This window comes from Dermacentor variabilis, chromosome 11, assembly GCF_050947875.1.
Source record: "Dermacentor variabilis isolate Ectoservices chromosome 11, ASM5094787v1, whole genome shotgun sequence".
In the NCBI taxonomy this organism is placed as follows: Eukaryota; Metazoa; Arthropoda; class Arachnida; order Ixodida; family Ixodidae; genus Dermacentor; species Dermacentor variabilis.
This window is the reverse complement of record NC_134578.1, coordinates 15,572,369-15,598,681: the sequence shown is the minus strand read 5'-3', so window position 1 is coordinate 15,598,681 and position 26,313 is coordinate 15,572,369. Positions and strand designations below refer to the sequence as shown.

At 45.7% G+C, this 26,313-nt stretch overlaps 2 protein-coding genes across 3 annotated transcripts in view; one reads left to right on the top strand and one right to left on the bottom strand.

The window, feature by feature from the left end:
- Positions 1 to 1,109: 1,109 nt before the first annotated feature.
- On the top strand, positions 1,110 to 26,288 carry LOC142563108 (uncharacterized). Of its 2 annotated transcripts, none has more exons than XM_075673635.1 (3): positions 1,110 to 1,206; positions 3,816 to 4,062; positions 25,855 to 26,288. In XM_075673635.1, the coding sequence occupies exons 1-3, from the start codon at positions 1,140 to 1,142 to the stop codon at positions 25,982 to 25,984; spliced, it is 444 nt and encodes a 147-aa protein (XP_075529750.1). In that variant the 5' UTR covers positions 1,110 to 1,139; the 3' UTR covers positions 25,985 to 26,288. The 2 variants fall into 2 exon arrangements, with proteins under 2 accessions (XP_075529750.1, XP_075529749.1); XM_075673634.1 differs by lacking the exon at positions 25,855 to 26,288 and adding an exon at positions 8,095 to 8,386.
- Positions 16,445 to 26,313, bottom strand: part of LOC142563107 (large neutral amino acids transporter small subunit 2) — a 144,413-nt gene continuing 134,544 nt past the window's right edge. The window contains exons 9-12 of the mRNA XM_075673633.1: positions 25,942 to 26,091; positions 24,049 to 24,133; positions 22,292 to 22,384; positions 16,445 to 20,494 (exon numbers count right to left, since the gene is read on the bottom strand). Of these exons, the coding sequence (XP_075529748.1) occupies positions 20,427 to 20,494; positions 22,292 to 22,384; positions 24,049 to 24,133; positions 25,942 to 26,091 (396 nt within the window). The 3' untranslated portion in view covers positions 16,445 to 20,426. The remainder of the gene's footprint in view (positions 20,495 to 22,291; positions 22,385 to 24,048; positions 24,134 to 25,941; positions 26,092 to 26,313) is intronic.

The following is a 26,313-nucleotide window of genomic DNA, read 5'->3' as shown; positions in this document are numbered from 1 at the left end:
TGTAGTGAATCCAACGTTTTTGGTTTGATTTGAACCACTGCAAGCAATTGCTGAACCCTCGTTTTTTTTTTCCTATTTTCATGCGTTGGACAATTTGCTAGTGACCGATTCTCTCGGTGTCTTCGGTGAACTATAAAGATGGCACGTTGCTTTTATTTGGTGAAAATAAGGAAATACTGAATAAAGCAATCTGTGGGCAAAGTTCGACATGTTTAGCTTATTCGCGGTCTCTGTAATAAATGAAGTCTTTAAGCCCGCTCCTTCATGCTATGAGTGTGTTTTACGAATGAAGCAGCATTTAATCCGTGGAGCTGGAGACACTATAAATGCCAACAACATCAGATTTAGGAAGGCGGGCGGAACATTACGGGCCACGTTCTCACCAAGAAAAATATCTGTGCATGAATTACGGTTCTTGTAAGAAAAAATCTCTAACAGGTGTTCAGAAACGTTGTGTGTGGGCAAGCTTTCAAACGGGCGGATGGCATACGTGCTACATTAGTATGTAATATAAATACAGGCAACTGAAGTTCATATTGCAACTGCTCGAAATAAACAGCTTCGCTAGGAATCGGGTTGCCATTCAGCAAAGTCGGTTGAGCAGTCTTTTTATATGTACTCATCACCGACTGTATGTACGTTCTTTGCCCTTGAGGAATTGCAGCGTGTTCTATATGACTGTTCCCGCTACTTCTGTGAAAATTTATTGACATTCTCCTAGAGTTTAACACTTAAACAAAGTCAATCTATTTTCTGTATCCCCGAGGACTTACAGCAGCTACCACGTGGTGCTACTGCTAATTTTCGTACACTATATAAGTGTTCATCTAGAATTTATGGGGTCTTCACTGGCGTGAAGTTACTTGCTTTGTCCATGCGAATACTGAGCACGTTCTACGTGGCTGTTCCCCCGCTACTTACTGGAGAATGTATACGCCTTCTTTGGAATTGATGACTTCTTCAACAAGTACAATGCATTTGCTTTGTCGCCTAGCATTTGCAAAATGTTGCATGTGGCTGTCGGCGAGCGTTTGCAAAGTGTTGCATGTGGCTGTCGCTACAACTTGTCAGGGAAGGTCTCTTAAGTGCGCGCTACGTTTTCAGTAGAATCGGATGAAGCACCGGTGTCTGAGTGCCCAATGAACGAAGAGCCTGGAGACCCGTGCTCAAGACCTGACCTCCCGTGTCGTGGAGACACCAAAGAAGGTAAACTGACAATACAATCTATTGCGACTATTGATTGCGAAAGATACGCAATAACTGAAGTATAAAGAGGAGGCATATGAAAGGTACAATGCTAAATGTGGTTGTGCAGAAGAGAAAATAACATATAAAGAAGCAGCATAGGCATGTAATCACACATGCTGACATCAAACGGGCGCTTAAGGAAAATTAGGTTGAGCTGTGTTCGTTAACTAGCTTTCTGCAACACTGAAAAAGATCACTGTTATGCTGGCAAGCGTGAGAGCGCCTTAAGCAGTCGTTCTGCAAGGCAGTTCCAACTTTGTTTTCCAGAATGCGTGTTGGTCGTGACGTCATTCCCCAGAAAGTGGTCTCGTGAAAACAAGGACTTTGTGACGTTTTCGTTTCGCATTCACTCCGACTCGCTCGGCCGTCTGGTATCCTACGCCGTGCCTCTCAGAGAGCGTAGCAGACGACCGAACCAGACGGAACGAGTGCCAGGACGTCGCGGTTTCCTGTAGCCACGTGACCTGCTTCTGCGTGACGACATGCATCCTGGAAAACAAATTCGAAACTTACTCATATAAAAGCTTATGCGCTAAAGTTTTTACGTCGATTTTGGGCTGGACAATAATTTCTGTGTTGTTTAGAGGTCCAGGACCTTCGTTTAACTCAAAGGAAGAAAAATCGAAGGTGTCATACAGGGTATACTCTTCAAAGAAATTGGCAGTTTTGTCCGAAGAGTGAAGTGTATACTGACTGCGATAGCAAGGTATGGCGTCGCGCTCAGGCTCCTCGAACGGTGTTCTAACTGTAAGCGGGTCCGACTAACTTGCGACATACGAGGGCGCACCAAAATTTCTGGCACCCTTAAAAGAGAGAGAGGAAAGGCAGGGAGGTTAACCAGAGGCGAGTTGTCAGTTTCCTACCGAGCACTGGGGTGGGGGATATAGGGGTTGTAAAGGAGACAGAATTAGAGCGAAAAAAAGGAACAAGAAAAAAATGGAGAAGAAAAAAAGATGGAAAATAAACGATACAGGTAACAGAAAAGGCGTTCCAATCACAGGCGTTCACACAGCCCGGTAAATCTCAAGAAGCGTAGTAGTGCTTGCACGGCCTTCTTATGCGATGTTAAGTCGCGTCGATGTTTCAGTATTTTTTCTTCCGGCAGAGGCTTTAACACGCCGTGTAGAGCCTACAATGACATCGCGCAGGTAAAGAGCCGTAACGATACCCGTAAAGAGCCGCGCCAGTAAAATTGGCGCCACTTTGAGGCTTAAGAACTGATATTGTTTTGCACCTTAATTATTTAATAGTGTTGAGAAGATTGAGAATAATATGCATGCTTTGTGAATACTATGCTTCGTTAGATTTGGTTATGGGCTGCCATTCTCCCCATTCTGGGGAATAATTTGGTCAATAACGTAAGATCTTGTATGACCAACTTTAGTGACATCATGATGTGGCAATTTAGCCCGCATATACAGCATACATAATAATATAGTATACATATACCTAAACATATGCGGAGTCTCACGGCGATACCGACGCCGACAGCGACAACGAAGGCGGAAATTCGCTAGGAGTGTGCGTATAATTGCTATCGAAACTGAAAGCTTCACTGCGAAGCAGTCGAAGGTGACGTGTAAAAAGTGTGCCAGACCTACTCGACCCGAGTTAAAATTTTGTATTTTAGGGCACGAGGCAACTATACCGGCACATACTATTTGCAGTACTACACCCACCTTTAAATTGCTAGTAACGTAAAGTATTATGAGATCAATTGAAGCACGAGACGGCCCCGCACTGAAGTGGAAGTGACATTTTCTTCCCGCGAGGGCGTGGAATATTAGGGCGGGAAGTGCTCGGACTTCTCCTGAAACTCCTCCTTGATGCAAAGCTAGAGTGTGAATGGAGAGTCACGTGGGTCGACGTTGACTGGACGGCGTGCCCCCTGTGGTGTGTCCCGGTTCAAGTACATTGTCGCCATCAGAATTCCCTGACGTCACCAGATGCCGTTGTGTTGACAGACTGAACGTGACTGGCTTTCAGACTAGACCCTACAGCAGTCGATAGAGCGCCACTCGAACGGAGCAAATACTGGCAACTTTTGCAAGGCTGGGTCCACCTGCGGCGAGCAGCACTTCTTCTGCACCATTGTGCTCTGCGAGCTAGCCTTAGTCGTTTGGACGACAGGCTATTCTCGGAGGAAAAGACCCAGAAGTGGTTCTTGAGGGGAAGGAGAAAAGGCTAGCGCTATTTTCTGCAACCCATGCGGGAGCACGGCTCAGCGCCAGCAGGGTGGAGGGGATGGGGTTAAGACCCCGGGACATTTGCCTAAGCAGACTCCTATGCACAAGGCCAAAAAAAAAACCCTATTGCACTTTTTTAAGGTGACTGGGCTGTAGAACGCTCGTGACTATTAACGATCACTCCTCTGCGAATGTGTGCAGAATTTTGGCTTCATCTCCGTTATCTTTCTTATCTTTCCTTTTACTTACGCATTCTGCCCCCTTTCCCCCTGCCCAAGTGTAGGGTAGCCAACGGGGCACGTCCCTGCTCAACATCCCTGCCTTTCTCACTTCGTTTCTCCCTGCAGCCTCACTCTCACTCTCCTCCTACTTTAATCACAGGTCAATCTCTGTCCCCTTCCAACTCCACGCGCGAGAAGGGATGCTCGGGTTGCGTCTGCAGAGAAGGCTTCCGGCGTTCGGCGTTCGGCGAGTGCGTGGCCGAAAGCGATTGCCGCACCTGCTGGCGGGACCCTTTCTCAGACTACTCCTACTGCGGCGGCTGTCCACCCGTGTGCGGGGAGGTCTACCCCGCCCCGTGCCCAAGGACATGTTCGCCCGGTTGCTACTGCCTGGACGGATTTGTCAGGTGGGTTTGCGCGCTCGAAGGCCAATGGGAAAGGCGGCGACTGCATTTAACACGAAGTTTCGTTTGCCTCAGAACGACATAAGCTGTTTGGTAAGGTTTCATAATACAAAAAAGGGGTGAGGCGTCCAGACACGGACAGAAGAGAAGTGGACAACATGTGTTCGTGTTGTCCAATTCTCATGTTTTGTGTCCGTGTCCGCATCCTTATTCCTTTTTTGCATTATGATTTGCCTATCGTCCCGGGTTTTGCATGGAAGCTGCTCTTGTGGGCTCCTTGGTCGACCGCAATCTTGGTGGATATATTCGTGGCTATATACACAAAGGTCATACCAGAGCCGAATGCGAGTAATAGCAAACTGGCTTACTCTGTAACGCCGATATGCTGACCGACAAAGTAGTGCCAGTAAGCGCACCTCTGTTTTTCTTAACAAAAAAAGCGAGCTTTAGATTTTGCACTCCCAAATAGCTTTTGGTACCCAATTTGCGCACCCGAAGCGCCGCGCCCTGTTGGCGATCTGTCCTCCTTTTGTCATTTTTTGAATACCCGGAGATTTGCATTCCCTAATCTTGGGTGTGCAAAACCTAAAACTGCCTATTAAACGAATTTCTACATAAAACACTGAAAACAATGTCTTCTCATGGGTATCTCTGAAGCCCACCGATAACTTAATGTACAAAAGCGCATTACATTCAACTGATTCTTTGATTTAGTCATCCGGTATGTGTCACAGGCTGCGTGCGCATTCTTGGCCAATACTCAAGAATGGGTACGTACCACTGTGACGCAAGAAGCACACAATTCCTCAATATTGCCAGATATGTGCCGTACTTCGTTACGTGGTCCGAGCTGTCCCAGCAATCGCTCTTAGTATGTTGTTCATCGGGCTTCGCACTAAGGTAGCAGCTTAGCAGACGAGCAAGATAGCCGGAGCGAATGGCGTCATGACGTCACGAGACACATACCTCTCGAGAAGTAACCGCACGCTCACTCGAGCTCAAGCGGTTAGACTCAGAATGCTACAAACAGACACACACCCCACGCAAAACAGACTACACTACTACATGCCTGAGCTCTACGGAAAGTCTTATTGCAACCAATTGCAATACATCCCTTAACGTCTATCATTTACTCTGGCCGTGCTCGCAAGCTGACATAAACCCCGAACCGGACAAGCGCAAGTTTGAAAAAGCGATCCGGGGCGAAGAACTCGCTCCATCATCATCATCATAAAAACTTTATTGTAAGACTGAGGAGTTTGGAGCACGCAGGCTCCCGGGCCCCCGCACGACCGCACTGCACGCAAGCGTTTATGTTGCTTCGCTCCATAACGCTGGCAGCCCGATCAGTAGCCATGGTCTGCACGACCGGGTCTCCAGAGCGCAGCAGGGTCTCCCAGTCTTCCCAGGTCTTCAGGTGCTCGAGGCCCCGCGGGGGAGGATCCGCCGGCAATGAGAAAGGAGGTGGAGAGCAGAAGCGCGACGTTCGGGACAGAGATTACAGGGTGATGTGAGGAAAAGTGGGTGATAGTGAGAAAGAGTCAGAGGAGATGGGAGAGCGTGAGTTTGTAATCGGCGCCAAAGGGTTGCTTGTCGATTGCTAAGGGATTTGTGCGGTGCGGGGTACAGCTGACGCGCCGCCTTGGAGGCATTCGTCAGCTCGTTGAAAGTGTGCGCGCGCTCCTTCGTGAATCCCGGATCGGAGGCCGCAAGAGCCCGGTTTAAAGAACCTCGGGCTAAGAGGTTGGCGGCCTCGTTTCCAGGATTCCCGCAGTGCGCGGGCACCCAAATCAGCTCCACATGACGGGGCGGGGGTGCAACGGGCGAGTCCAGTATGCAAAAAGCAGGGACGTGGACTCGGCCTCGTGCGAAATTTAGGATTGCAGTTTTGGAGTCTGATAAAACATACCGTGCTTTAGTGTTGATGATAGCTAGGGCAATGGCGGCTTCCTCTGCAGCTTCGGGAGAGGTGTCTGGGGGGAGTGTGTGTGTTCCAATCGGAGAGAGCAAAGCTCTCGTGGCCTGCAGGACCTTGAAAAAAGTTGATTTCCTTCCTTCCTTCCTTCTTGGGAAGTGAAACCGAAACTGGTTCGTATGGAGAAGTTGCAAAAGTAAATAATTTATCCCGTGTTTCATGCTGGCAACACTGTGGAATCTATATACGTCAGTAGAGCGCTCATAGAAGTCTCAATCTCACTCTGCGCGTTTCGCAGTGCGGTTGCTTTTGATGAGCGACGCCCTTATATGCGGAAGAACTACGTCATACATTACAACTGCAGGGTGTATATTCTGTAAGATACCACCTAGTGGACTGTCCATTTCGGCCGCTGCTGATTGGCTAGGGCCGCTCGTCTCCTCCTCTCTCGTACAGCTGCATCCATTTAGCAGTGGCCGAAATGGACAGTCCATAGGTGGACTCTTACAGAACCCCCCCCCCCACTTGTGACGTAAGGGTACTTTGAAAGAAGTATCACGTGAACACCTCTGTGCTCCCAGTATGTGGCGCACTACGTTTTGTGCGCGAGTGCGAGCGGTGCGCTGTGGCCGCTAGTGGTAGAAGCGTGTCACTGCGCTCTCTCGGTGGTAGATATGTTCAAATTTGTGACGCCTTCCGCGTAATGATTACGTCATGTATAATGCGACGTGAAAGCAGGAAACTTAATGCGACATCGAATTACATCACCAAACATATGCCTTGCTGTATATCGGACGCACTGTTTCTTTTTTGGTCGCGGATGTAAACAGTGAGAAGTCTCTTTGTAGCCTTCTTAGCGTTGCCTGCTATCGTGAAATGGAGTGTACAGCACTCTGAGGCTTGGCATTATATTTTATCTGAAGTTTTTGAGTTCCAGGACCTTCATTCAACGACAGAAATAAGTCTAAGATGTCGTACCAGAACCACAGCAAAGGGACTGTCTATCTCTCGGAACATCTATTTGGACTGTGGTTGGAATAAGAAGAATGTGTACCATACTGACGGAAACAAGCATGCTTGTATGCTTGCATCCCATAAACAAGGAATTATATTTTTAATTTGGCTCTGAAAGTGGGCCAAGAACGATATGTGGCGCCACTAGACGGTTAAACAGTGCAACCAATTTGTGTACAGGTGCATAGCCAAAAAGCTGCACACGGAGCTTTATTTTCGTCGTATATGTAATATAGAATTCCCATGCAATTGCATTTATTGCCCTTCTGCTAACTTTTACTTGCGTGAGTAATAACTTCTTTGGTTTCCAGAGAGAGCGTGGTGAAAAGTGTACGGTCTCGCCGCCGTGTGCAGGCGAACGCAGTTAAGGTGATCGGAGTGGTGCGTTTATGCATGGCCTCCGAAATCAGCATCGCCTCCAGTAATCAGTGTTGTCTGCGCCCGTACATAGTTGTAAAAAGATACTACGCCAATCGAAAAATTCTGTTTTAAAGATTTCTGCTCAATTTCCAGAGAAACCAATGCACGTTTGTACACTTAAAGTGGTAGGCTTTTTATTGCGCTACAGAATAGAAGAAATTTGAAAATCACCGCCCAAGCACTCCGTACAGATGGTTAACCAGCGAAGCTGAAACGTGCGGACTCGATGTTTATCACTGGGTTAATCCCAACGGTTCATTAAACGATGGCTTGGTAGGATGCCGGATATTCGGTACGCAGTTGCTGTTTGCGCTCGGCTGCACGAGCCTGTTCTTGTGCCCGGGCTGCAGCATCGGCACGGCGTACGTGAGCTCGTTCCCGGTCCTGCTCACGGCGCTGCTGATTGAAAGCTGCCTGCTCCTCGGGGCTACGTATGACGCGCAGCCTACCCATTTCGGAGCCGTACAGAAACAGCTGTGCGCGCTCGGCTTCGACGGAGAGCAACGACGTCACTACTGGCGCAGCCAATAACGTGCCTCTTCCTCTTTTCTCGCGCATGCGCATGGGGTTGCGCCGGAGGAGTTTTCGGCGTACAGGCGACGGACGGACAAATCGTCTAGCCATACGCAGCTTGGCTGTAAAAAAAAAATGGCAGAAAGTCCCTTTAAGGAATTCAGTCATTCCAGGTCATCGCGGGACGGCGGGTCATGCGTGCCGGTCCCCTCGTGCCCTCCCAAGTGCCTCTACGAGAACATGGTGTTCGTGACCCACAAGTCCTGCTTTCCGGAACGCTGTGGCCACGACGGGCTGGAATGCGGCGCCTACGACTGTGGGCGACCCGGGTGCGAATGCTCGCGGGGCTACCGCCTTCTCGATTCCTTGACTTGCGTCGACGAGTGCCCGGCTTCCTAGGGAATCGCCGCGATTAAAAAGACGCGCTTGTTTGGTGTTTTTATTATTAAAGCCGCGCTTTCATTGTGCACACTCCCGGCCATTGGTGACCGTGCATGTTACCGCTGCTGGCTCGCGTCACGTTGCGAAAAGCGGGCGAGAGCACGTGCTCGTGCAATTTTAACACGATAGCGTTAAGGAGCTCGTGTCGCAGAAAAGCCGGTGTCGTCGGCGTCGGTGTCGGCGTCCGCGGCGTTGGCCGTGAGCGATAAATCACGGCAGGCACTTCATAAATAAAAAGCAACTTCCAAGATGGGCTGGGTGGGAACCGAACCAGGGTCTCCGGAGTGCGAGACGGAGACGTTACCACTGAGCCACGAGTTCGATGCTTCAAAGCGGTACAAAAGCGCCTCTAGTGAACGCGGTGTTGCCTTAGAAACGAGCTGTTTCTAAGGCTCAGGCGTGCGTCGCTTGCTCAGGCGCACATTTCGTTGTCGCGCCGAACGCGGCGTTGCTCGACGCTCACCGCGTCCGATGCGGGGCGCGTAGTCGCTGCGCCGTAGCCCATTGTCTTACACCCCTTGGCGGGTCAACGGGAACGCTGTCGCGTTCCACTCTTGAAGGCGAAGCTTAAGCGTCCTCCAATTTTTTACACTAGGCCACAGACGCACGAACCCGCCGTTTTATGCATGGAAGCGCAAAAGTAACTGGAACACCGGTGCATTTCAAGGGACACTTTGAAAAATTAATATCTCGGAACTGGTGCTGGTCCAGAGAATTCGTTCTGAGCGGATGCGCCGTGCGAACTCAGCGGCTATAATGCGTAGATTGAAGTATGTGGCGTAAGCATAATTAATTTAAAAGCCAATTAGCCTAATTACGTTTTTTATTCTATTGAACGTTTTGATTTCTCGTAAGAGTAATGACCGCCTCATCGAATAATTTAGATCAGTGGTTAGAATTGTACTATCTGCCATGGGCAATTATTAAAAATTTTGGCGCAGCTAAAGAACACACCCTGTATGTCTCGTGTGCAACGAACTGCATTGTAGTACTAAACGAATCCGACATGTCTTTTGGCGCCCCCCCCCCCACCCCACTCGCCATACAGGGCGCGAGTACATCAAAATACTATACGTCAAATATTTATATACGAAGGGTGTATATGTAAGTGATGCGCATAAATATACAGAGCTTAATTACACATGTGCATTCCTTTTCCAGTTTTGAAACTGCCAACACTGCAAGCAACACCACGAAAGCCGGTTTCTTTCTTTTTTGGCTGCTTGGAGACCGCAGAAAGGAATGTTCATGTGTAAGGTCTCTTTCCGTCGTGTTTGTGTCTCAGTTTATTCGCTGGTTTTCTCCAGTTCCTCTCCTTGGAGGCTGCAGCCGCGATGCAGTCACACAGCGCGTGCCTCGCATCCCTTGTGCTGAAGGGCTCTACTGAGGCACAAGTGCTGCCGTCATTAACGCGTTTTAACCTTCATGACGTACTTTTATGGCCGCAACACTTACTTTTCATGTACATTAATATTAATGGATATATATCTTACGCCGATATACAGCCGTCTCGCACCCACCATTTGCAACTCATCTTCTCACTGAAGAATTAACAGCCTGCCCTTCGTCACCAAGTGTGATGGCGCTCTTTGGCTATCTCTGGCCCTTGCGTCAAAAAACAATATCCATCAGTTATGGCAGGAAGCATTTAGCGCCATGTTATGCGTACGATGACTTCGAATTGCAATAGCGAGTGGTATTTTGTGTTACTAATAAGCACTTGGCTGAATTTATTTACTCATTTATTTATTCATGAATAATTGTCATTTTGTTATCCGTTGCCGCTTTTCGTCTTCATTTCATAATGATGTCACATCGGAAAAGCCAGCACGGGACGCCTATTAAAAGGACACTAAAGGCAAATTAGTAAGTCGACGTGGACTGTTTGAATATCGTTCCTAAACCTCGCATCGCTTGTTTCGTTCCAAGAAAAGACTTAGCTTACGAGGATATTGCACCTGAAGGGTTCAGCTACTTTTTTCGAAACTCAGATCTCCCGCCGGCCAAAAAACAAGGGGGAGGGGGGGGGCAAGGGGGCAGTGGTGACATTGCGTATGCCATGACCACCCTTTGCTGCCGTGGGTGAGTAAGAAGGCGCCCGATAGACGGCGACAGCGAGTCAAGGCAGTCGTTTTCGGCAGCGCTAGCCTCCTTGAAGCCCTTAGGTTCAGCGAAAGCAGAGGGAAAGTAAACATGTCCGCGATAGAGATTAGTAAGAGGCGATTGAAAGATTGGTGGAAGAAAAGTAGGGAAACGACAAACAACGAAGGCGTACAAAATCAAAGTTCACAATAGGGGATCAGAAAATGTGGTTGTGGGAGTTCATAGTGCTTTTTTTTCTTTTTTTATTGTTTAACCTAGTTACGACATTAGGCAGTATAGTAGCACGAGCTTGTTGGCGCAACCCACCGCCGCGTTCCAAAGGGGACGCTCACAACATCCATCCATCCAGAGCGACAGAGCGGTGGATTCGCCGCTGCAGCTGCTTTTTGGTCAAGTGGCGTAGACGGTTCTGGCATCCCGCGACATCACATGGAAGTTGCAATTCTCTGCTGCTTGCACTTGTGCGAGTTTCGCGAGCCAGCAAAACCAGCGCATCACAGCGCGATAAGGAAAGTGCTGAAACGCGAAAGCGCGGGCGGCGCGGAGTCGAGCGAAAACGAAACATTTCGACCGCCCGCGTCGTTGTCACGGGTAATTTCAGTTAGTTCTTTCTTCTGAAAATGACATAGAACTGAACAAGTAGCATTTTATTTACTGTTATAATACAATACAGGGACGTTTCTTGCAAGGAGGGGTTGAGTACTAGTGACAGAATTTAAACGAAGAGTGCTTTCGTCATCGGGCAATTACTTGAATGTCCCGGGGGAGTCTCTAATCATGTCTTGCATTTACCCCAATTTCTTTATTATTAAGGCTCTGTTCGCGATAATATTGACGCCTTAGAGTTTCTCGAGCACTAATCTGTCATTTTAGCTTGACTTAATATTTGCCTTTAGTGTCCCTTTAAATAGGGCGTTACAAGGCGCTATAATTGATTGACTGATTTCTTGATTGACTAACTGACTGACTAATGGGCTGTTTGGTTGACTGCTGATGCACAACGCTACAAAACAACACAAGGAATGGACAGACGCCACAGTGGAGGACTGCACCAACAAGCAGTCGAACCTACGACCTCGTTCTCAGCAGCTGAATCCTGCGGCCACTCAGCCACGACGGTCGATACTGGCGTACAGGGCTAAACGTTTCGTGTTCACATTACTCAATGTTTTGAATGCCGAGTACGAATGGGGTACAAACGCACATGAGCCATTTCACGTACACATCGTCAATTTTAATGCACACAAAGCCGTGACAGCACAGTACATAGACAGTTGACCCTTCTTGCACAGTTGGCAGGTCGTGGGGAGATGACACACCGATGAAACGTTTTTTTTTTTCTAAAATTTCCGATCCGAACACTTTCCGATCCAACTTACGTGAAATGCGCTGCAGAGCGGTATTCCTTCCTTCTGTTTGACTTTTCTCACGCGCTTCACGAACGCGTTTTCCATCACGTTGTGTAGGAAACCGTAACTTTTTACTCGAAAGAAAGCATGATTAGCTCGTCATACTTCATACTCGTTATACTTCAGGAACGTCGCAGCGAAAGCTTGGCAATAAACACACGATATTCCTTAACGAACAAATTCCTGAGCGAAGTGCGCCACTGCGTCGAGTCTCGAAGCTTTAGTCATACTTGGCGAAACTTCAGCGTACAAGAAACATATTTTATTGTGAGCTTTTCTTTTCTTTAAACTTCTTTTTTAGTTTTTCTTTTTTTTCTGTTTTCATTTAATGTTGAAATAAACGCGTTTAACCTTCTAATGCTCAATATATAGTATATGCTGTACTGAATTTAATACCTGAAAATTGATTTAAATACGGGCATGCAAGTTTACGCATGGCCCTCATAGCAGCGTTTGATACGCTGGAGCCAGTTTTCAGTTTTGGATAGTTCAGCCAACCAAATGCTTCTCAATTACTACACTAATTAGGTTATAGCTCGAATCAGATTTCATTGATGTTTTTTTCGCGAATGTACTATCCATGCATGGCCAAAAGTAAAGGTGAACAATTTTCCTTCATGCGGGATTAGGCATTACAAGGTCGATCACTGACAATTTTCATGCAGAGTTGGCCACACGTTTCGAACACAATCAAACACTGAACTTTGCAAAAAACACGGCAAGTGCTAGTTTGACAAGAAATGCCGGCATCGCGTACAAGCACAAACATCACTTAAGGTAACAACCAGAATTAGCTTAAGCGTTATTATCGAGATTTCAATGTCCAGAAAAGGAACTTGTGATACTTTTGGCAGTTTCTTTTTTTTTGTGTGTGTGTGAATGTATTCTCGAAACTCGGTCAGGCTGCATCGCCATCGTGTGCGTGAACTACGCACGGAAATTGAACACTGACATTACAGGAACATCGACGAACGTTTCGAGAAAAGCGCACGTATATCTCTGACTGTACAGAACGTGCCACGTCGGGTCAGACGGAATGCGACATTGCATGTTTTTTCAAGTGAAATGTGTTTCTCACATGACACGAACATCGACGAACGTTTCAAGAAAAAGCACACATATATATTCGTGACTGTACAGAATGTGCCACACCGGGTAAGACGGAATGCAACATTGCGTGTTTTTTTAAGTGAAATCTTACAAGGAACGAACCACCCACGACAAAACGGTTTTTTCCATGGCCCCCCCGAGCTGGATTCTCGCTTTATTTTATGCTTTATGTGCTTGTAAAACACACTAACTGCCTTCGTAATCAGGCCCGTGTATGATCGAAAACTATAAATTCTACTTTTGAGGGTCAGTTACTTTCGCAGAAATAATATTCAGAGTTAATTAAAATGGTGGCGACTACAACGATGACAAAAAAATTCAGAACGAAAGTTTAGCATTGGTAATGTTCGACTCAGCACCTTGTCCAATGCACCTTTGAGGTTGCGATTCTTGTGTACAACTGGTCTAACAATAAGCGAGAAGCTCAATGGTGATGTTATTGAAGCCTGACAATCTGTCAGCATAGTCTTTATTGGTGTTAACATCACGATCCAGCCATTACGTCAAAGAAAGCAGTCCTTGTAGCCTCACTTTCGGGCAGGCTCCAGACGACAGTTCCGTTGTAAATGCAAGATAGTCTAAATTCTGTAAGCAGTAAACTACAGTGAGCTTTGTAACGTGGCTCTCCAAGTCTTATTGCAGCATCCTGCATAACACCAAGATGGCGCAAATAATATTCCGTCCACCCATCCCTGCACCCATCTAAGCACCATTACTTCTTTATTGTACAGAACACGAAGTACCCACAAGTCACGTACACACTGATTCTAACCTCTACTTCACAAGTTTACGACTATTTCTAAGCTTTAGACGGCGCTTCACGAAAAAGAGACAACAATTACGACCAACGAAGTTTTTTTTTTCGCATAAGGCACAACATAAGAGGTCGAACGGAGTCAATAGGCAACAAGTCTGTTGTGGTTTACTACGTAGCACAATATGAATCTCATGCCCAAGTCTGCACGCTATCTTTTCAACGGCGCAACATGAAAACATCAACTTGTCAGAAATAAAAAGGAAAACATCAGCCCCATCAATTGAGGGCTCTACGCATCAAGGAGATTCGTGGTCGGCCATGCGGCAAGTTCAAGACTACAAACAACAACGGGGCAAACCTGCCGCGACCTTGTTTTTCTGACCATCACAGTTTCTGTAGCTGGGTGACTACGCAGCGCGAAGTTATAAATTTTCACGGTCATGTGCGTCTCAACAACGTTTGACAAGCTTGAAGTTTCTGTACGTCGGTAACGCCTGTCTAGACGCTCTAGATCAAAAAGGCAGCACTTATGGGTTATATAAATTCTACATTTCGGTGTTCTAATGCGCATCAGCTAGATTCCGGGCTCAAGCAACCTGCTGTAAGGCGAAGAGGCATTTTTTTTTTGGCTGAACAAAAAGGTGCGCCAAGAATTAGAGCCTGGAGCAAACCGTGACTTGCTGGAAGAACTGGTTTTGTGAAAGACATGTTTTGACGTTGTTGCATTGACGAAAGTCTACGTTACGTTCATCTCGGTAAAAACATTTTTTTTTTAAATGGCACAAAATATGCACATCAAAAGGGCGTGCATCAGCACTCGGAAAATTCGGCGAAGAACGAAGCGTTCCTAAATTCTGCATTTGTTCACTGCTTGTCTCGTATTTGTAATTCTAAAATATCTATGGGACGCATCCCGTGAAAGTAGACGAGCGAAAGGAGACTGCGTCGCAATGATGAGAGGCAGTAAAAGAATTTGCTGGGTCGCGCTACCGGAAACAAACATAAGCCATTCTGAGCACTTTCCCGGCAAGATTATTCAGATATACGCTTCATTGTTCCATTATACCAGTATAGCATACTTGGTATGATATGTCGATCCCACTATCACGTTATAATGTCACCTTTCCGTACACCGACAAGGCTTTCGTAATCTACACAATCCTTTTCTACTCGCGCACCATAAAAATAACACATTTTATTATAAGCAAGCTGTCGGTGCAAATGAATGTTTATATGACGGTTCGTAATTAAAACAGTCAACAGGCAAACAGGCAAGAACGGCCGTTACAGTGGCAGCTAATGTGTTCCGTTTCTTTTATTGAAGGTGTGTTGTATCATGTAGTAGAATTTCAAACTAACTTTCACTTCGATTAAATACTTAGTGTTCTATATCGAATGCGCGTCTTGCCTTATCATTGTGTATCTGCGAACCACGCGAACTCTTAGTCTATAACCGCTATTTCTGAAGCAGCGACTCGTCAAGTGAATATAGCACGTCAATAGCGGCACAAAAGAATGAACGGGAATCAAATAACCGGCTAATTCTAATGGCACCATAATGCCAAACATGAAATTACAAGGATTTAGCATAGCCCAGACGGTTCAGCACTGACGTATACCAAGATATCTGGAGGCATATTCGAGAGCTTCAGAGGTGGTGGGGACACCTACTCTTGTCGGGCAGTAGTTTTCGAAAACAAAAACGATAGATATATATCCAACTGATAATGGCGTAGCTGTCAACTCATTTGCGCAACCCATTAAGAGGAATACAGTCGCACGCTGCATCAAAAGGCCGGCGAGCTTTGGCCGAACACGGTTTCACAAGATGGCGCACCCAACAATGTTCGTTTTATCACTCGGCTAACTCGTTTCTGATGTGCTACAGATTTTTATGAATCCTTCGTGATGTTTCAGAAAAAAAAAAGAAATGTGAAACGTGTTGCACGAATCCTGGTCAGTTCAACTGTATCCAGTCTGACTTTCTGAAATGAAATCAGCAGTTATGTTACTTCCGCACGAAAGAAATTGTTTGTTTTTTCGCATTTTCAGGCATGTCTGTACTACTGAGCTAAATGCTTTTAGTGTTTCTTTCTCAATTATTTCATAGCAGTAAAACAATATTATTACACGAACCCCTACCGAAACTGCGTTTAAGGTTATTGTGTCCGGACTGTGTTTCAACTCTGTCACGAAATAAGCTTCAAAATTCAATAAACTTCAACTTAGGTATAACTCCTGCCTTTTCAATCAAAAAGCATTGAAACCCCTATTTCTTGGCGTTTACTATCAGCACACATCTTGTTTACCATCGGTAATCTGTCTATGAGAACGCACTGCAATGCTCGAACAAGAACAGACAATAAATCGTGAGCGGTAATTTTCTGTTGTGGTTACAACCAGACAGCATTAATTGTTTTCTATGGACCATAACTAACAAGCAACAGCCTGCGGCTCTTTTTTAAGCAGTGCATAACCAGAAAGAAACATATGCAAGCGCAGCGAGAATCATCAAATAATATGATGCAATAAAGTACCACAACGACCTCACAACAAACCTTTGTCTGTGCATTTGTCCTCGTCGACTTCTAAGAAATATTAACCAACGCTGACAACGTGTGGAGTTTAGATGTAAAACAAGAAGCATTTTGCATGCAACAAAGGCTTGTACAGGACAAAACAAAGAACCAAAGGAAACAGAAGTATAAAAAAAGATTTTTAATGCCTTTTTCTATGCCGAGAACAATGGTCTCATCACTTATCGACACTTTCACACCTCTCTTCTAACGAGCCATTCATATAGCTTAGAGCTGCGCGTCTGTACGCACTTGCATGACGTGTCCGGTAATGATGCAGCATAAATTAAGGCTATCCAGAAGAAAGGAAAAAGAAAGGTAAAGCAGCCACCTTGTAGCGTACAGTCACCGCGTACAGCCTGTGCCTTGTACACCGTTCAAAGATTTCACTGGAACAACAGCGCTGTCTTCTTGCACTCAACTATATACATATCCTCCTATGCGTCCTTCGTGCACGTGAATACTCTGCGCATGCGCCGCATTCGATGTTGCTCGCGTTACAAAGTTCGAACTGAGCTGCATAGCTGCCGGCATTGGTGGAACGCTTGCAGGCTCTCGATGCTAAAAGAACAAAATAGGGCCTTACGAAGAAAACACAAAACTCGATTTTTAGCAGACACTTCGAGAGATGTCTAACGAAGTCAATAGAACGTGTCGATGATTAACTGTGTAAGTTGATTTCGTTGAGTGTGTTGCAGCAGATATGGTGTCTCAAAATATCGAGATGCTCCTCGCGATACAGAAGGTATGGGAAAATGACTTTTCGTTTAATAATGTTGATTGAGCCTCGATCGTCTATGAATTTGATGGAAGTAACTATTGTTTGGTCAAGAAATTTGTTTTAGTGGGAAGTGAAAGCACAATTAATGTCACCTAAATTTCTCTTGACGATGCACCTTTCAGCACCGTTTTTAGGCAAGTACCTTTGAGCACATAGAGTTATCATTGAATGTGCGACGACTGTTATTGATCACAACATTCCTTAGTGCGTCAAGAAAAAAATGTGCCGCCAGTTACAAGACAAAACAGATGATGCATTCTATGTACTTGTTGTAATAGCCTTTATTGAAAACACCCTATTGTTTGTATATTTCTTACTTCAAAGAAATCACTGACGGTTACGATACTCCCTAATGAGAAATTTGAGCGCAACTCTCCACGAGTTTTCATTTCGCGATGTATTGGCTAGCGCGGACAATCTGACTCGTGCGGCACGTTACAAACGTAGCGCAGTGTGGCGCAACTGCCTCGCCAATTCGGGAGATCACGAGAGGCAGCGCGTGGGTGACACGTGGGCGCGATTAGCAGCTGCCACCGCAGACAGATCTCCGCTCATGCAGCGCTTTGGTGAACAGACGACGCGCGCTACTCTGGCGCCATCTCGTAGCCATCATTGCCACAAAGCCCGTCTTGCGCGGCACCGCGCTTTCCTCCTCACCCTTTCGCCATACCTTCCTCCTCTGCTTTCCGCCTCATGGTTCCGCTGCACCCTCTTCCTCCGCTTTCTCCCTCGCGCTCTCTTCGTTATTGCCACATTTCATCTCTCGCTGCGCTCCGCGTTCGCTTTCATCCTTCACTGCGCTCGTTCGCTCCGTTACGACGGACAACGCCGACGCTCAGCGAGGGTAAAGGCGCCTAAGAGCCACGCTCTAAGATATCAGTTGAATCTGACTTTCAGCATCATTCTTCCTCTCCCCGAATAACCCTGTCAGAAAAAATGGCACAAAATAACTAGCAAGAATGTTAGATGACCTAATTGTATCCAGAAAAAAAGTTTTAAAGAATGATCTTTTAAGCTAGCTTTTAGGCTTGTGTTGATGTTCTTTTGTCTGTGTAGAAATGCATTCCATGCCTGTTTGCACTCAAACGTTCCTCAGGAACAATATATATATTAGTAAAATTCATGTTTGATCGTACTTATTGCATCATTCAAGTAAAAATAAAACCATACAGTGAAATAACATGATCAGTTTCAGTCAGAATGTCCCGGAAAAGCACAGCATGCTACCTGACATATCACCTGACGCCTGCGATCGCACATGAATTTGGTACTTCGTCAAAAGTAACTGTCCAGCTCTTAAAAGGCCATGAACAATTTGTTTACAAAAACATCTAAGACTGCCGATGCAGCATAATTTACACTCAGCATGCCTAACTTGTTCCAGATAATTGTGACTGATCCTGCCTTTGCACCATCACGTGTGATAACAAAATATAAAACAATGTACCTAGCATTCATGCTTTTGCAGTAATGATAGCTCTTCCACAAAGATTGGCCGTGACAAGGCAAACAGTTCTGCGCAAACTCAAGTTTTGTGGCGTCATAGTGTTATAACGTCCTATGACGGCGGTCATCCACGGTTGTTTTGACTGCACAAACATATAAACCTGGAACGTTGCAATCTATAGTAAATACGAAATACATTTTTTTGTAAGTTACAATTAACGATTGGTTAAGCGTTGTGCTACCTAGGTGCTTTGAGCATAAACATAATGGTTTGTAAGACTGTTTAGCTACAAACAGTAATGATAACTCTGATGCGTACGAAGGATCTGTTACGAGTATAATGATCGTGTGCAATGCGATAATCACTTGTATAAAGTAAAAATGTAACATTTTTGGTAGTGCCATTTGCGCCTTCTCAGGGCCCATCTTATTAAGAAAATGCGTTGTGTCAAATAAGCTGCACAGTTCTCAACTATTGTAATAGGTCCATCTCGTGAATGTTGAAAACACCAATCGCAACTATAATGTCAGACTCATATGGCAAAAGAAAACGAAACAAAAATTATGCGCAAAATATTCGATATGTGGCAGGGGTCCGAAAGAGCTACCCTCCGACGTCCTAAATACCCTTCCTTATATTTTGTTCCTACGCGCGTTTATGGAAGCATTGGTACTGAAAGACTGTCGGAACATCTCAAAGTTCTCTTTTTTTCTGCGAACTTAATGTTTTAATTACAAAAATATACGTGCATATATGTTCACGAGCATACCGGATTATGTACACACGTTTCTACCTACACATGCACACACACTCACACACATTATATATACTTATATGGCTTTTCTCGTTGTAACAGATCACCGCTTCAGAGAGCGCCAATGAGTTCAGTGAAACAGCAGAAACGTATCTGTGCATCTTCTTTGGGAGCACATTATAATGCTCAAAAAAAGTATCTGCATCACGGAGTCTATCTTAAATGATCATGTCGACCAAGAGGGATGGTCGCTGGACATGTATATGTGCTAATGAGATGCTGAATCTATCAGACAAAATTAAAAGTCAGGTATGGATAACATTTGTCCTTAATAATACCTAACTGCGACAAGGGATAGCGTACTACACTTTCGGTGTAGCTGAAAGGGAACGCAAGTTGGCCGTATGGCAAATCGTAGCTCTACACACGAAGCCATCTAATCATAGAATGTGTGATGGACTTCGATTCGGATGATTTAGCAACACCGCGTACGAAATTTTCGATGTAAAGCTACCTGTTTTTTTAATGCATGCTTCTGTTTTGTCACACACGCACAGCGTCACCGAGCAAACCATGAAGTGTCTCCTATGCCGCCTAGGCCGCTGGACAACTTTGTGCAACTCGACTTGTCTAGCATGTAAATAACTGCAGAATCCGTAAAAGCTACCAGAGAAGTGCGGTTACCTATGATCAGCGTGTTCAGACGGCGCACGCAATTAGCACTTTGTAAATGAGATTAGATAAATTCGTGCGCGTCAGCAAAAATAGCAATATCTTCAATGACGAAAACAGGTATCTGTTACAACGAGACATTCCTTGCACGATTCTTATAAACACTAACAGTGCTATTCTGTTTCTTATTATAGTTTGCTTTCTTTTTTTCATTTCACAATGTCGGCCTTTTTCTTTTGACCTGTCTGTAGGTGTTTCCTTGTCTTTGATTCTTTGTTTCCGTGTTCTTTTTTTTCGTTTGCGATCGAGTCGACAACGAGCAATGGTGTCCAATGGTTTCCCTTAGGTGACAGTGTTTTACGACGATGACGACGACATTTGAACACCCGAGCAGATGTGGTGCAGGTGGGCGGTTGATGAAGTGTGCCTTCCAAAGAAGGCGACCCAGGTGCGTCCTAGACGTCCTTGGGCTTTTCAGAAGCCACCACTACCAGCATTTTTTGTAAAAATACCGTGGCACTATCTGCAAGGCAAAAGAGAAAGGAAGGGGAAAAACTGAATGAGTGTGACGTCAAGTGGTCGTCAGGAGTACTAACATGAGATTTAATACTGCCCCCATAACATTATTTCACCATGATATCGGATACCCATTACAACATCTAGAAAGATTGCCACTGCAGGCCGACACTGTGCTGGCAGTCTCCTAAAAATGTACTTCTCTTTGAGTTAGGCAACTTGTCAACATATAAGACAGTCGCACTTTACCTGTCTCTACCGAGAACGTGCTAGGCTCGTAAAACCTTATAATATGTGGTTCGCCGCACCGAGCATAATTAGTTAAGCTTCACTGCACCTTCTTTTATGTTGCACGATAGGGGGCGCCACAAATAAATTTATCTACGAATACACCCGATTCTGAGAGCAGCATGTTCTTGCGGTGCCAATCAGTATTCCGAAATGGTTCTGGTGGGAAGTGGTTTTTAATAGTACTGTGGTCAAGCCTACTTTATGTTCAATCTTTCAAAATAAATTTTTTCGAAGCCTTCACCTGAAACATCTTTTCAGAAGTACTATATTGTTGTCTCTCTGATAGCTCGTATTTGTTTGGATTAATAAAAACGATTGGTATACATAGGTCTTCTTGCAGAAACTGGTCGGCAGCAAAAGAGTTAAAAGTCAACTGCTACGAAAGTTTGGACCACGTAAAAAGCCTTGTCTCACACAGAGTTTTAAATAGCAGCCACCGCGCAAAATTTTACGTTTCGAATACAGCTTGAAGCGTCACGAAAAGTACACAATAACAGACGTTATAGGTACCAAACTAAGAAAAGAAGAAATGCTGCCCCGGAAATGAAGCAAAACACGGAAGGTTGAGAACCAACAAGGCGCCTCGGCATGACCTCCGAGGTCAGCGGCGCCCGGGAAGCGTTGAATGTCATAAAGGTTATGATCTGGGGTTAGTGTTACGTCAGCTAACTAGCAGGTACACGTGTCGTCGGCTTAGGTGCTATTTATCGACTGTTAATAAGAAACTTAGTCACTTACCTTCCTTGCGGCAGCCTAGTCATGTTTGCTTCTAATAGTATACACAGCTTGTACAGCATTTATAACCAATTTAGACGCAGTGAACTTTCGTTGCAGTTGTCCTTCGAGCTAATCAAAGCAAGCCTAACCTCAACGTGACGCATTGAAAGGTAAATCTTAGCTGCTAGAATATCATCACGCCAGAATGGGAGATGTGGCAACAGTGGCGTCTCTCGCAAATGACAGTATACCGACTGTCTTCCCCGCTAAGCAGCACTCAAAACTCAGGACACAGATAAAAGTGAAAGAAAACTTTTGATGGAAACCTCCAACTCTTGTTGCAACGTCGACCGCAGAGTGCTGACGTGTCAGTGCAGCTGTCTCAGCCGCAGGGGTATGTACGACACGAGAGTGTGCAAGTCGATGGGAAGTCAAGCTTGTTATAGGTTAGCAAATTGGACAAATTGGTGACGATCTATCCTCACCAGCACCACCAACGCGCTAGCCTCCCTCCTATTGATTCATGCGATCGTGAAGGAGCCTACTTCGTGTAATGTACCACATGTAACGAAGTGGCCTATTTCATGCACGGCCTGCAATTCATGTAATAAACTCAGTTGCTGGTCAGCACAATATCTGTGTTCTCTTTGCTCGTTTCTGTCGTAGGGGGTACTGTTAAAAATAGTGCGAACAGTACAAAGCTTTAACACTCGCTTTCAGAACTTCTTTGCGAATGTAAGTGGTCATATAAACACAAAAAAGAGTAGCGGAAATCAAGCAACGAAATGATTCATACCGAATGTTCCTTGGATCCACCGAGGCTTGTTTTTCCAGTAGACAAAGATGAAATAGACGGGTGCTCCTGTGGCGATTATCAGGGCTCCGAATCCTGTGATAAAACGAGAGGAGTGAGTTGACGGAAGACTGCGAGACTAAAAGTCACGCTTCCTCGAATAATTTCGCTTCCGAGTTCATGATGCTTCGCCAGTTTTTGTTTGTTCTCGGAAAAAAGAAATGACGCTGGTCCTGCGTCCGAAGAATTCTTACGAGGCAACGCATGCTTCTACGTCTAAGCATTTTGTCAACCACGAACGATATTTCCTGCCATATGCGTGTTGCAACAATTTGACCGGCCTTGTAGGCTGCATGTGTACAGAGCTAAGCTCAACGTGACACTGTTTTCTTCGGAAAGCCTTGCTTCCTCAACAAGAAAGCAGTGCCACGTAAAACTGTCATCAGAACAGCAAACATTTCATAAAGATTCAACTTTTTCTTCACTTCATATTCCGTGCCAGATTGAGAATGTTAGTATCTCAAAATGATATGAAATGGGGACAATCGGGTGTAACGGAGGTTGAGTTTTAAGGTTAAAAGGAAGCTTAAGCTCGCGTTCAACTGTGATTTCCCTGTTCAAGTGCCTGTAGAAAAGATATATGCGCTGAGCAATGTCACCAGCCAGGCCAACAACTGTAGGAAGGATAATTTTTATTTGGGACATCATACGTTCTACAAAAAATTGCCAAAAAAACAGTGTTTCAATAGTAGAAATTCACAACTCTGCACGAACAACAAATACCGTAGTTCTGTAAACTTAATCTATTATAGAACATGTAGTGTGTAGAAATTTGACACATTAAGATTATTTCTTTCGTGAAATAATAAACACTGTTGCGCATAGCGACGAAGGGACAGGACTGAGAGAGAGAGAAAACAACGCACGACACCTGAGCACAGATGTTAAGTCCTGTCCCTTCGTCGCTCGGCGCAACAAAGTTTATGTCGAACCAGCTAGCCCACTGCGGAATTTCCCTTAAATGTTTCGTGAAATTATTACGACGCTTACACTAGTTAGGCAAAAGTCCTATTCACAAATTACTGGCATACTTGAGATCGATGTATAATATGCCAGCTTTGCCAGTTTTCAGATGTCTTATATTGGTGCAGTTCACAGAATCGTGATATCATTATATATTACTGAGTTAGACAGTTATAAACTTGGTAACGGAGCTCTTATTTAATCTTGTACGTCCAACAATTTATTACTTAAATAAAAATATCAGCTGCCACCAGTTACCAGATTTTAACTTCTTCATCTAACTGCCGTACACCTCATCAATATCGCTGCAGTGGATGTCAAGCAGAACGAATTCCTCTTTCACATGTATTTGGATGATATCTCCCGCAGCAAAGCTTCCCCTTAAAGCTTTCTCTTGAAGTCTGTCCCCTTCGATCGCCGATAACAGTGTGACTTTCTGAAACAGACCTGAGATGTGTACGTTCATCTAATTACATTTGAGGAGTGTTCCTCCACGACAACGTGGGGGTTGTTCGGGCGAGCTTTTACTCCATTCTCGCGGTATACCAGCGCAGCAAACAACGTATACGTTCAGAAAAGACAAGAGCCGAATGCTGTGTTCGACCATGTTTCCAGACCAGCGTCTGCCTTTGTCCCACCCTGGCCGATGCAGCGACACATCGCTCGTTAAAACGTCAGGCACGCTAAGAATCGCTGAAACGGCAAGCACTCTGTGGCAACCGTTTCTGAAAACTCACCAGTTTGCACGGGCTCCGCAATCATGGGGACAATCGTGATGAAGACAGTGGCGATCAAGTAGATTATGGGCCAGATAAGGTTAACCTGCGATTGAGAAAGTGCGAAAAGTAAATGGCTATGCCTGCACACGACATTGAACTTCGGGAAAACAAGCACTGAAAGTATTCACATAAAAAGAGCATAAGCACGTCCTTCCGTTGTCGCAGAAGCGCATGCGAGTCGAGGTGTGCAACTTTGGGCGAAACAAAAGGTCATTTCTCACTTTTGTTCAAGCGTGAATGTGAGTTCTGAAAGTCCTCGCCCACGAATGGTGGAAGGTCATCTGGCACTAGCCGTCCCAACAATGGAGCCAATTCAGTATAGTCTGGCCTACACTAGCTGCATGTCGTCGCCACCAACCAGTAGACGAGATTGCGGCCAGTAGCGTTATGCTCGAATATAGGCTGACATGAGCGCAATAGTTCCAAACTTATTATCAGTGGATTCTCACGTTTATTTAGACGTGTGTGTGAGTTTGAAATTACCCGCCCATGAATGGTGGAAGGTTACCTGGCACTACAGCCGTCCCAACAATGGAGCCAATTCAGTATGGTCTGGCCTACACTAGCTGCATGTCGTCGCCACCAACCAGTAGATGAGATTGCGGCCAGTAGCGTCATGATCGAAGATAGGCTGACATGAGCGCAATAGTTCCAAACTTATTATCAGTAGATTCTCACGTTTATTTAGACGTGTGTGTGAGTTTGAAATTACCCGCCCATGAATGGTGGAAGGTTATCTGGCACTACAGCCGTCCCAACAATGGAGCCAATTCAGTATAGCCTGGCGTACACTAGCTGCATGTCGTCGCCACTAACCAGTGGACGAGATTGCGACCAGTGGCATCATGCTCGAAGGTGGGCTGAAATGAGCGTAATACTCCCAAACTTATTATCCATAGAGTCACAAATCACTGGCTGGGCAACGTAAAGGCCAAACTACGCGTACGCTTGCCGGCGCGTGTAAAAAAAATACAAGACGCGCGCGAGCGCGCGTCTACTTGGCTCAAACTTTCGCCTTGGTAGGCATCGTTTCGTATTTTTGTGAGGCAGTCAAAGCACCGATATTTGTCTGGAGAAGATATCTGTGCTCGCACTGCGCTTCGACGCGCACGATCTGACAATCTGCGCATGCGTGAGGCACGAGAACGCGCGCCGGCGCACGTACGTGTAGTTTGGCCTCAACTTCACGACAAACAAACAAGACCGCATTGCTGATTTTGCAGTTAATTGATGACAATGCGTAGCCTAACAGTGATTCAGCTCGATAATTTGTATCCATAGATAATTATCACTGGAAGTGCAAGCATGTATGCAATTTTAAAAAAATATGGCAACGCGAGGGGTTCCGATGAACGTTCGACGTTTCTCAGATGTCCTTACGAAAGGATCGGTGACTGTTATAACCATGGCTCTGCTCAAGAATTGCCAGGACGGGGCTCGGTTCTTCCAGTACTTTCACAATACGAAATCTGGGCAAATGGTGTTAAGCACGTTCTACTGCAGCCTTCGCAGGCCTTCCCCAATTTAATGCCCCCCCCCCCCGTGTACGGAGAGCCCGCATACGATGAGGAGTGAATCTAACCACTCTCAGGGATGGCCTGGCATGAGAGAGATCGTGCCGGGCCACCTCTGGGAGGCTCATGGGACCATCTACGTCATGCATGCAGTTTTTGACTGTCGACTAGCTTTGCTGCAATGAATGAAAATCATGTTCATTTTTGCTATTCCTCATTTTTCTTTCGTTTTTTTTTCTCTCATGCTCAGAACCCCACTCCCCCTCCAGTCCCCGGCCTTCGAGCATCGACCTGCGTTCGAGGCTGGCCTAAATTTGAGCGAATACCCCGCACGCACCTTGATGGGTCTCTTGAGGTTCGGCGCCTTCCAGCGGAAGTAAGGCAGCGTAGCCACAGCCAGACCGATGGCGAGCCAAGTGGCGAAGCCCACGTACGTGATCAGGGCGAAGATGTCGCTGCTGCACAGGTACACCAGTGACAGCAGGCACTGCGAATGGTGAGAGGAAACCGTGTCCCGATGGAAGTCCTCTACTGAGACGTACGCGCGAGTCCACTCCGGACATTATCGGCTGTTTGTAATGATTCGTCCCGAGTTCATTTCGAGAGAGATTTGTCTCTACAGGCGCTAAAGTTTTCTTGCCGGACCTGTTGAAATAGCTCAAACTTAAAAATTTTAAACACTGAGGCACCGAGTTTAGAAATTCTTGAC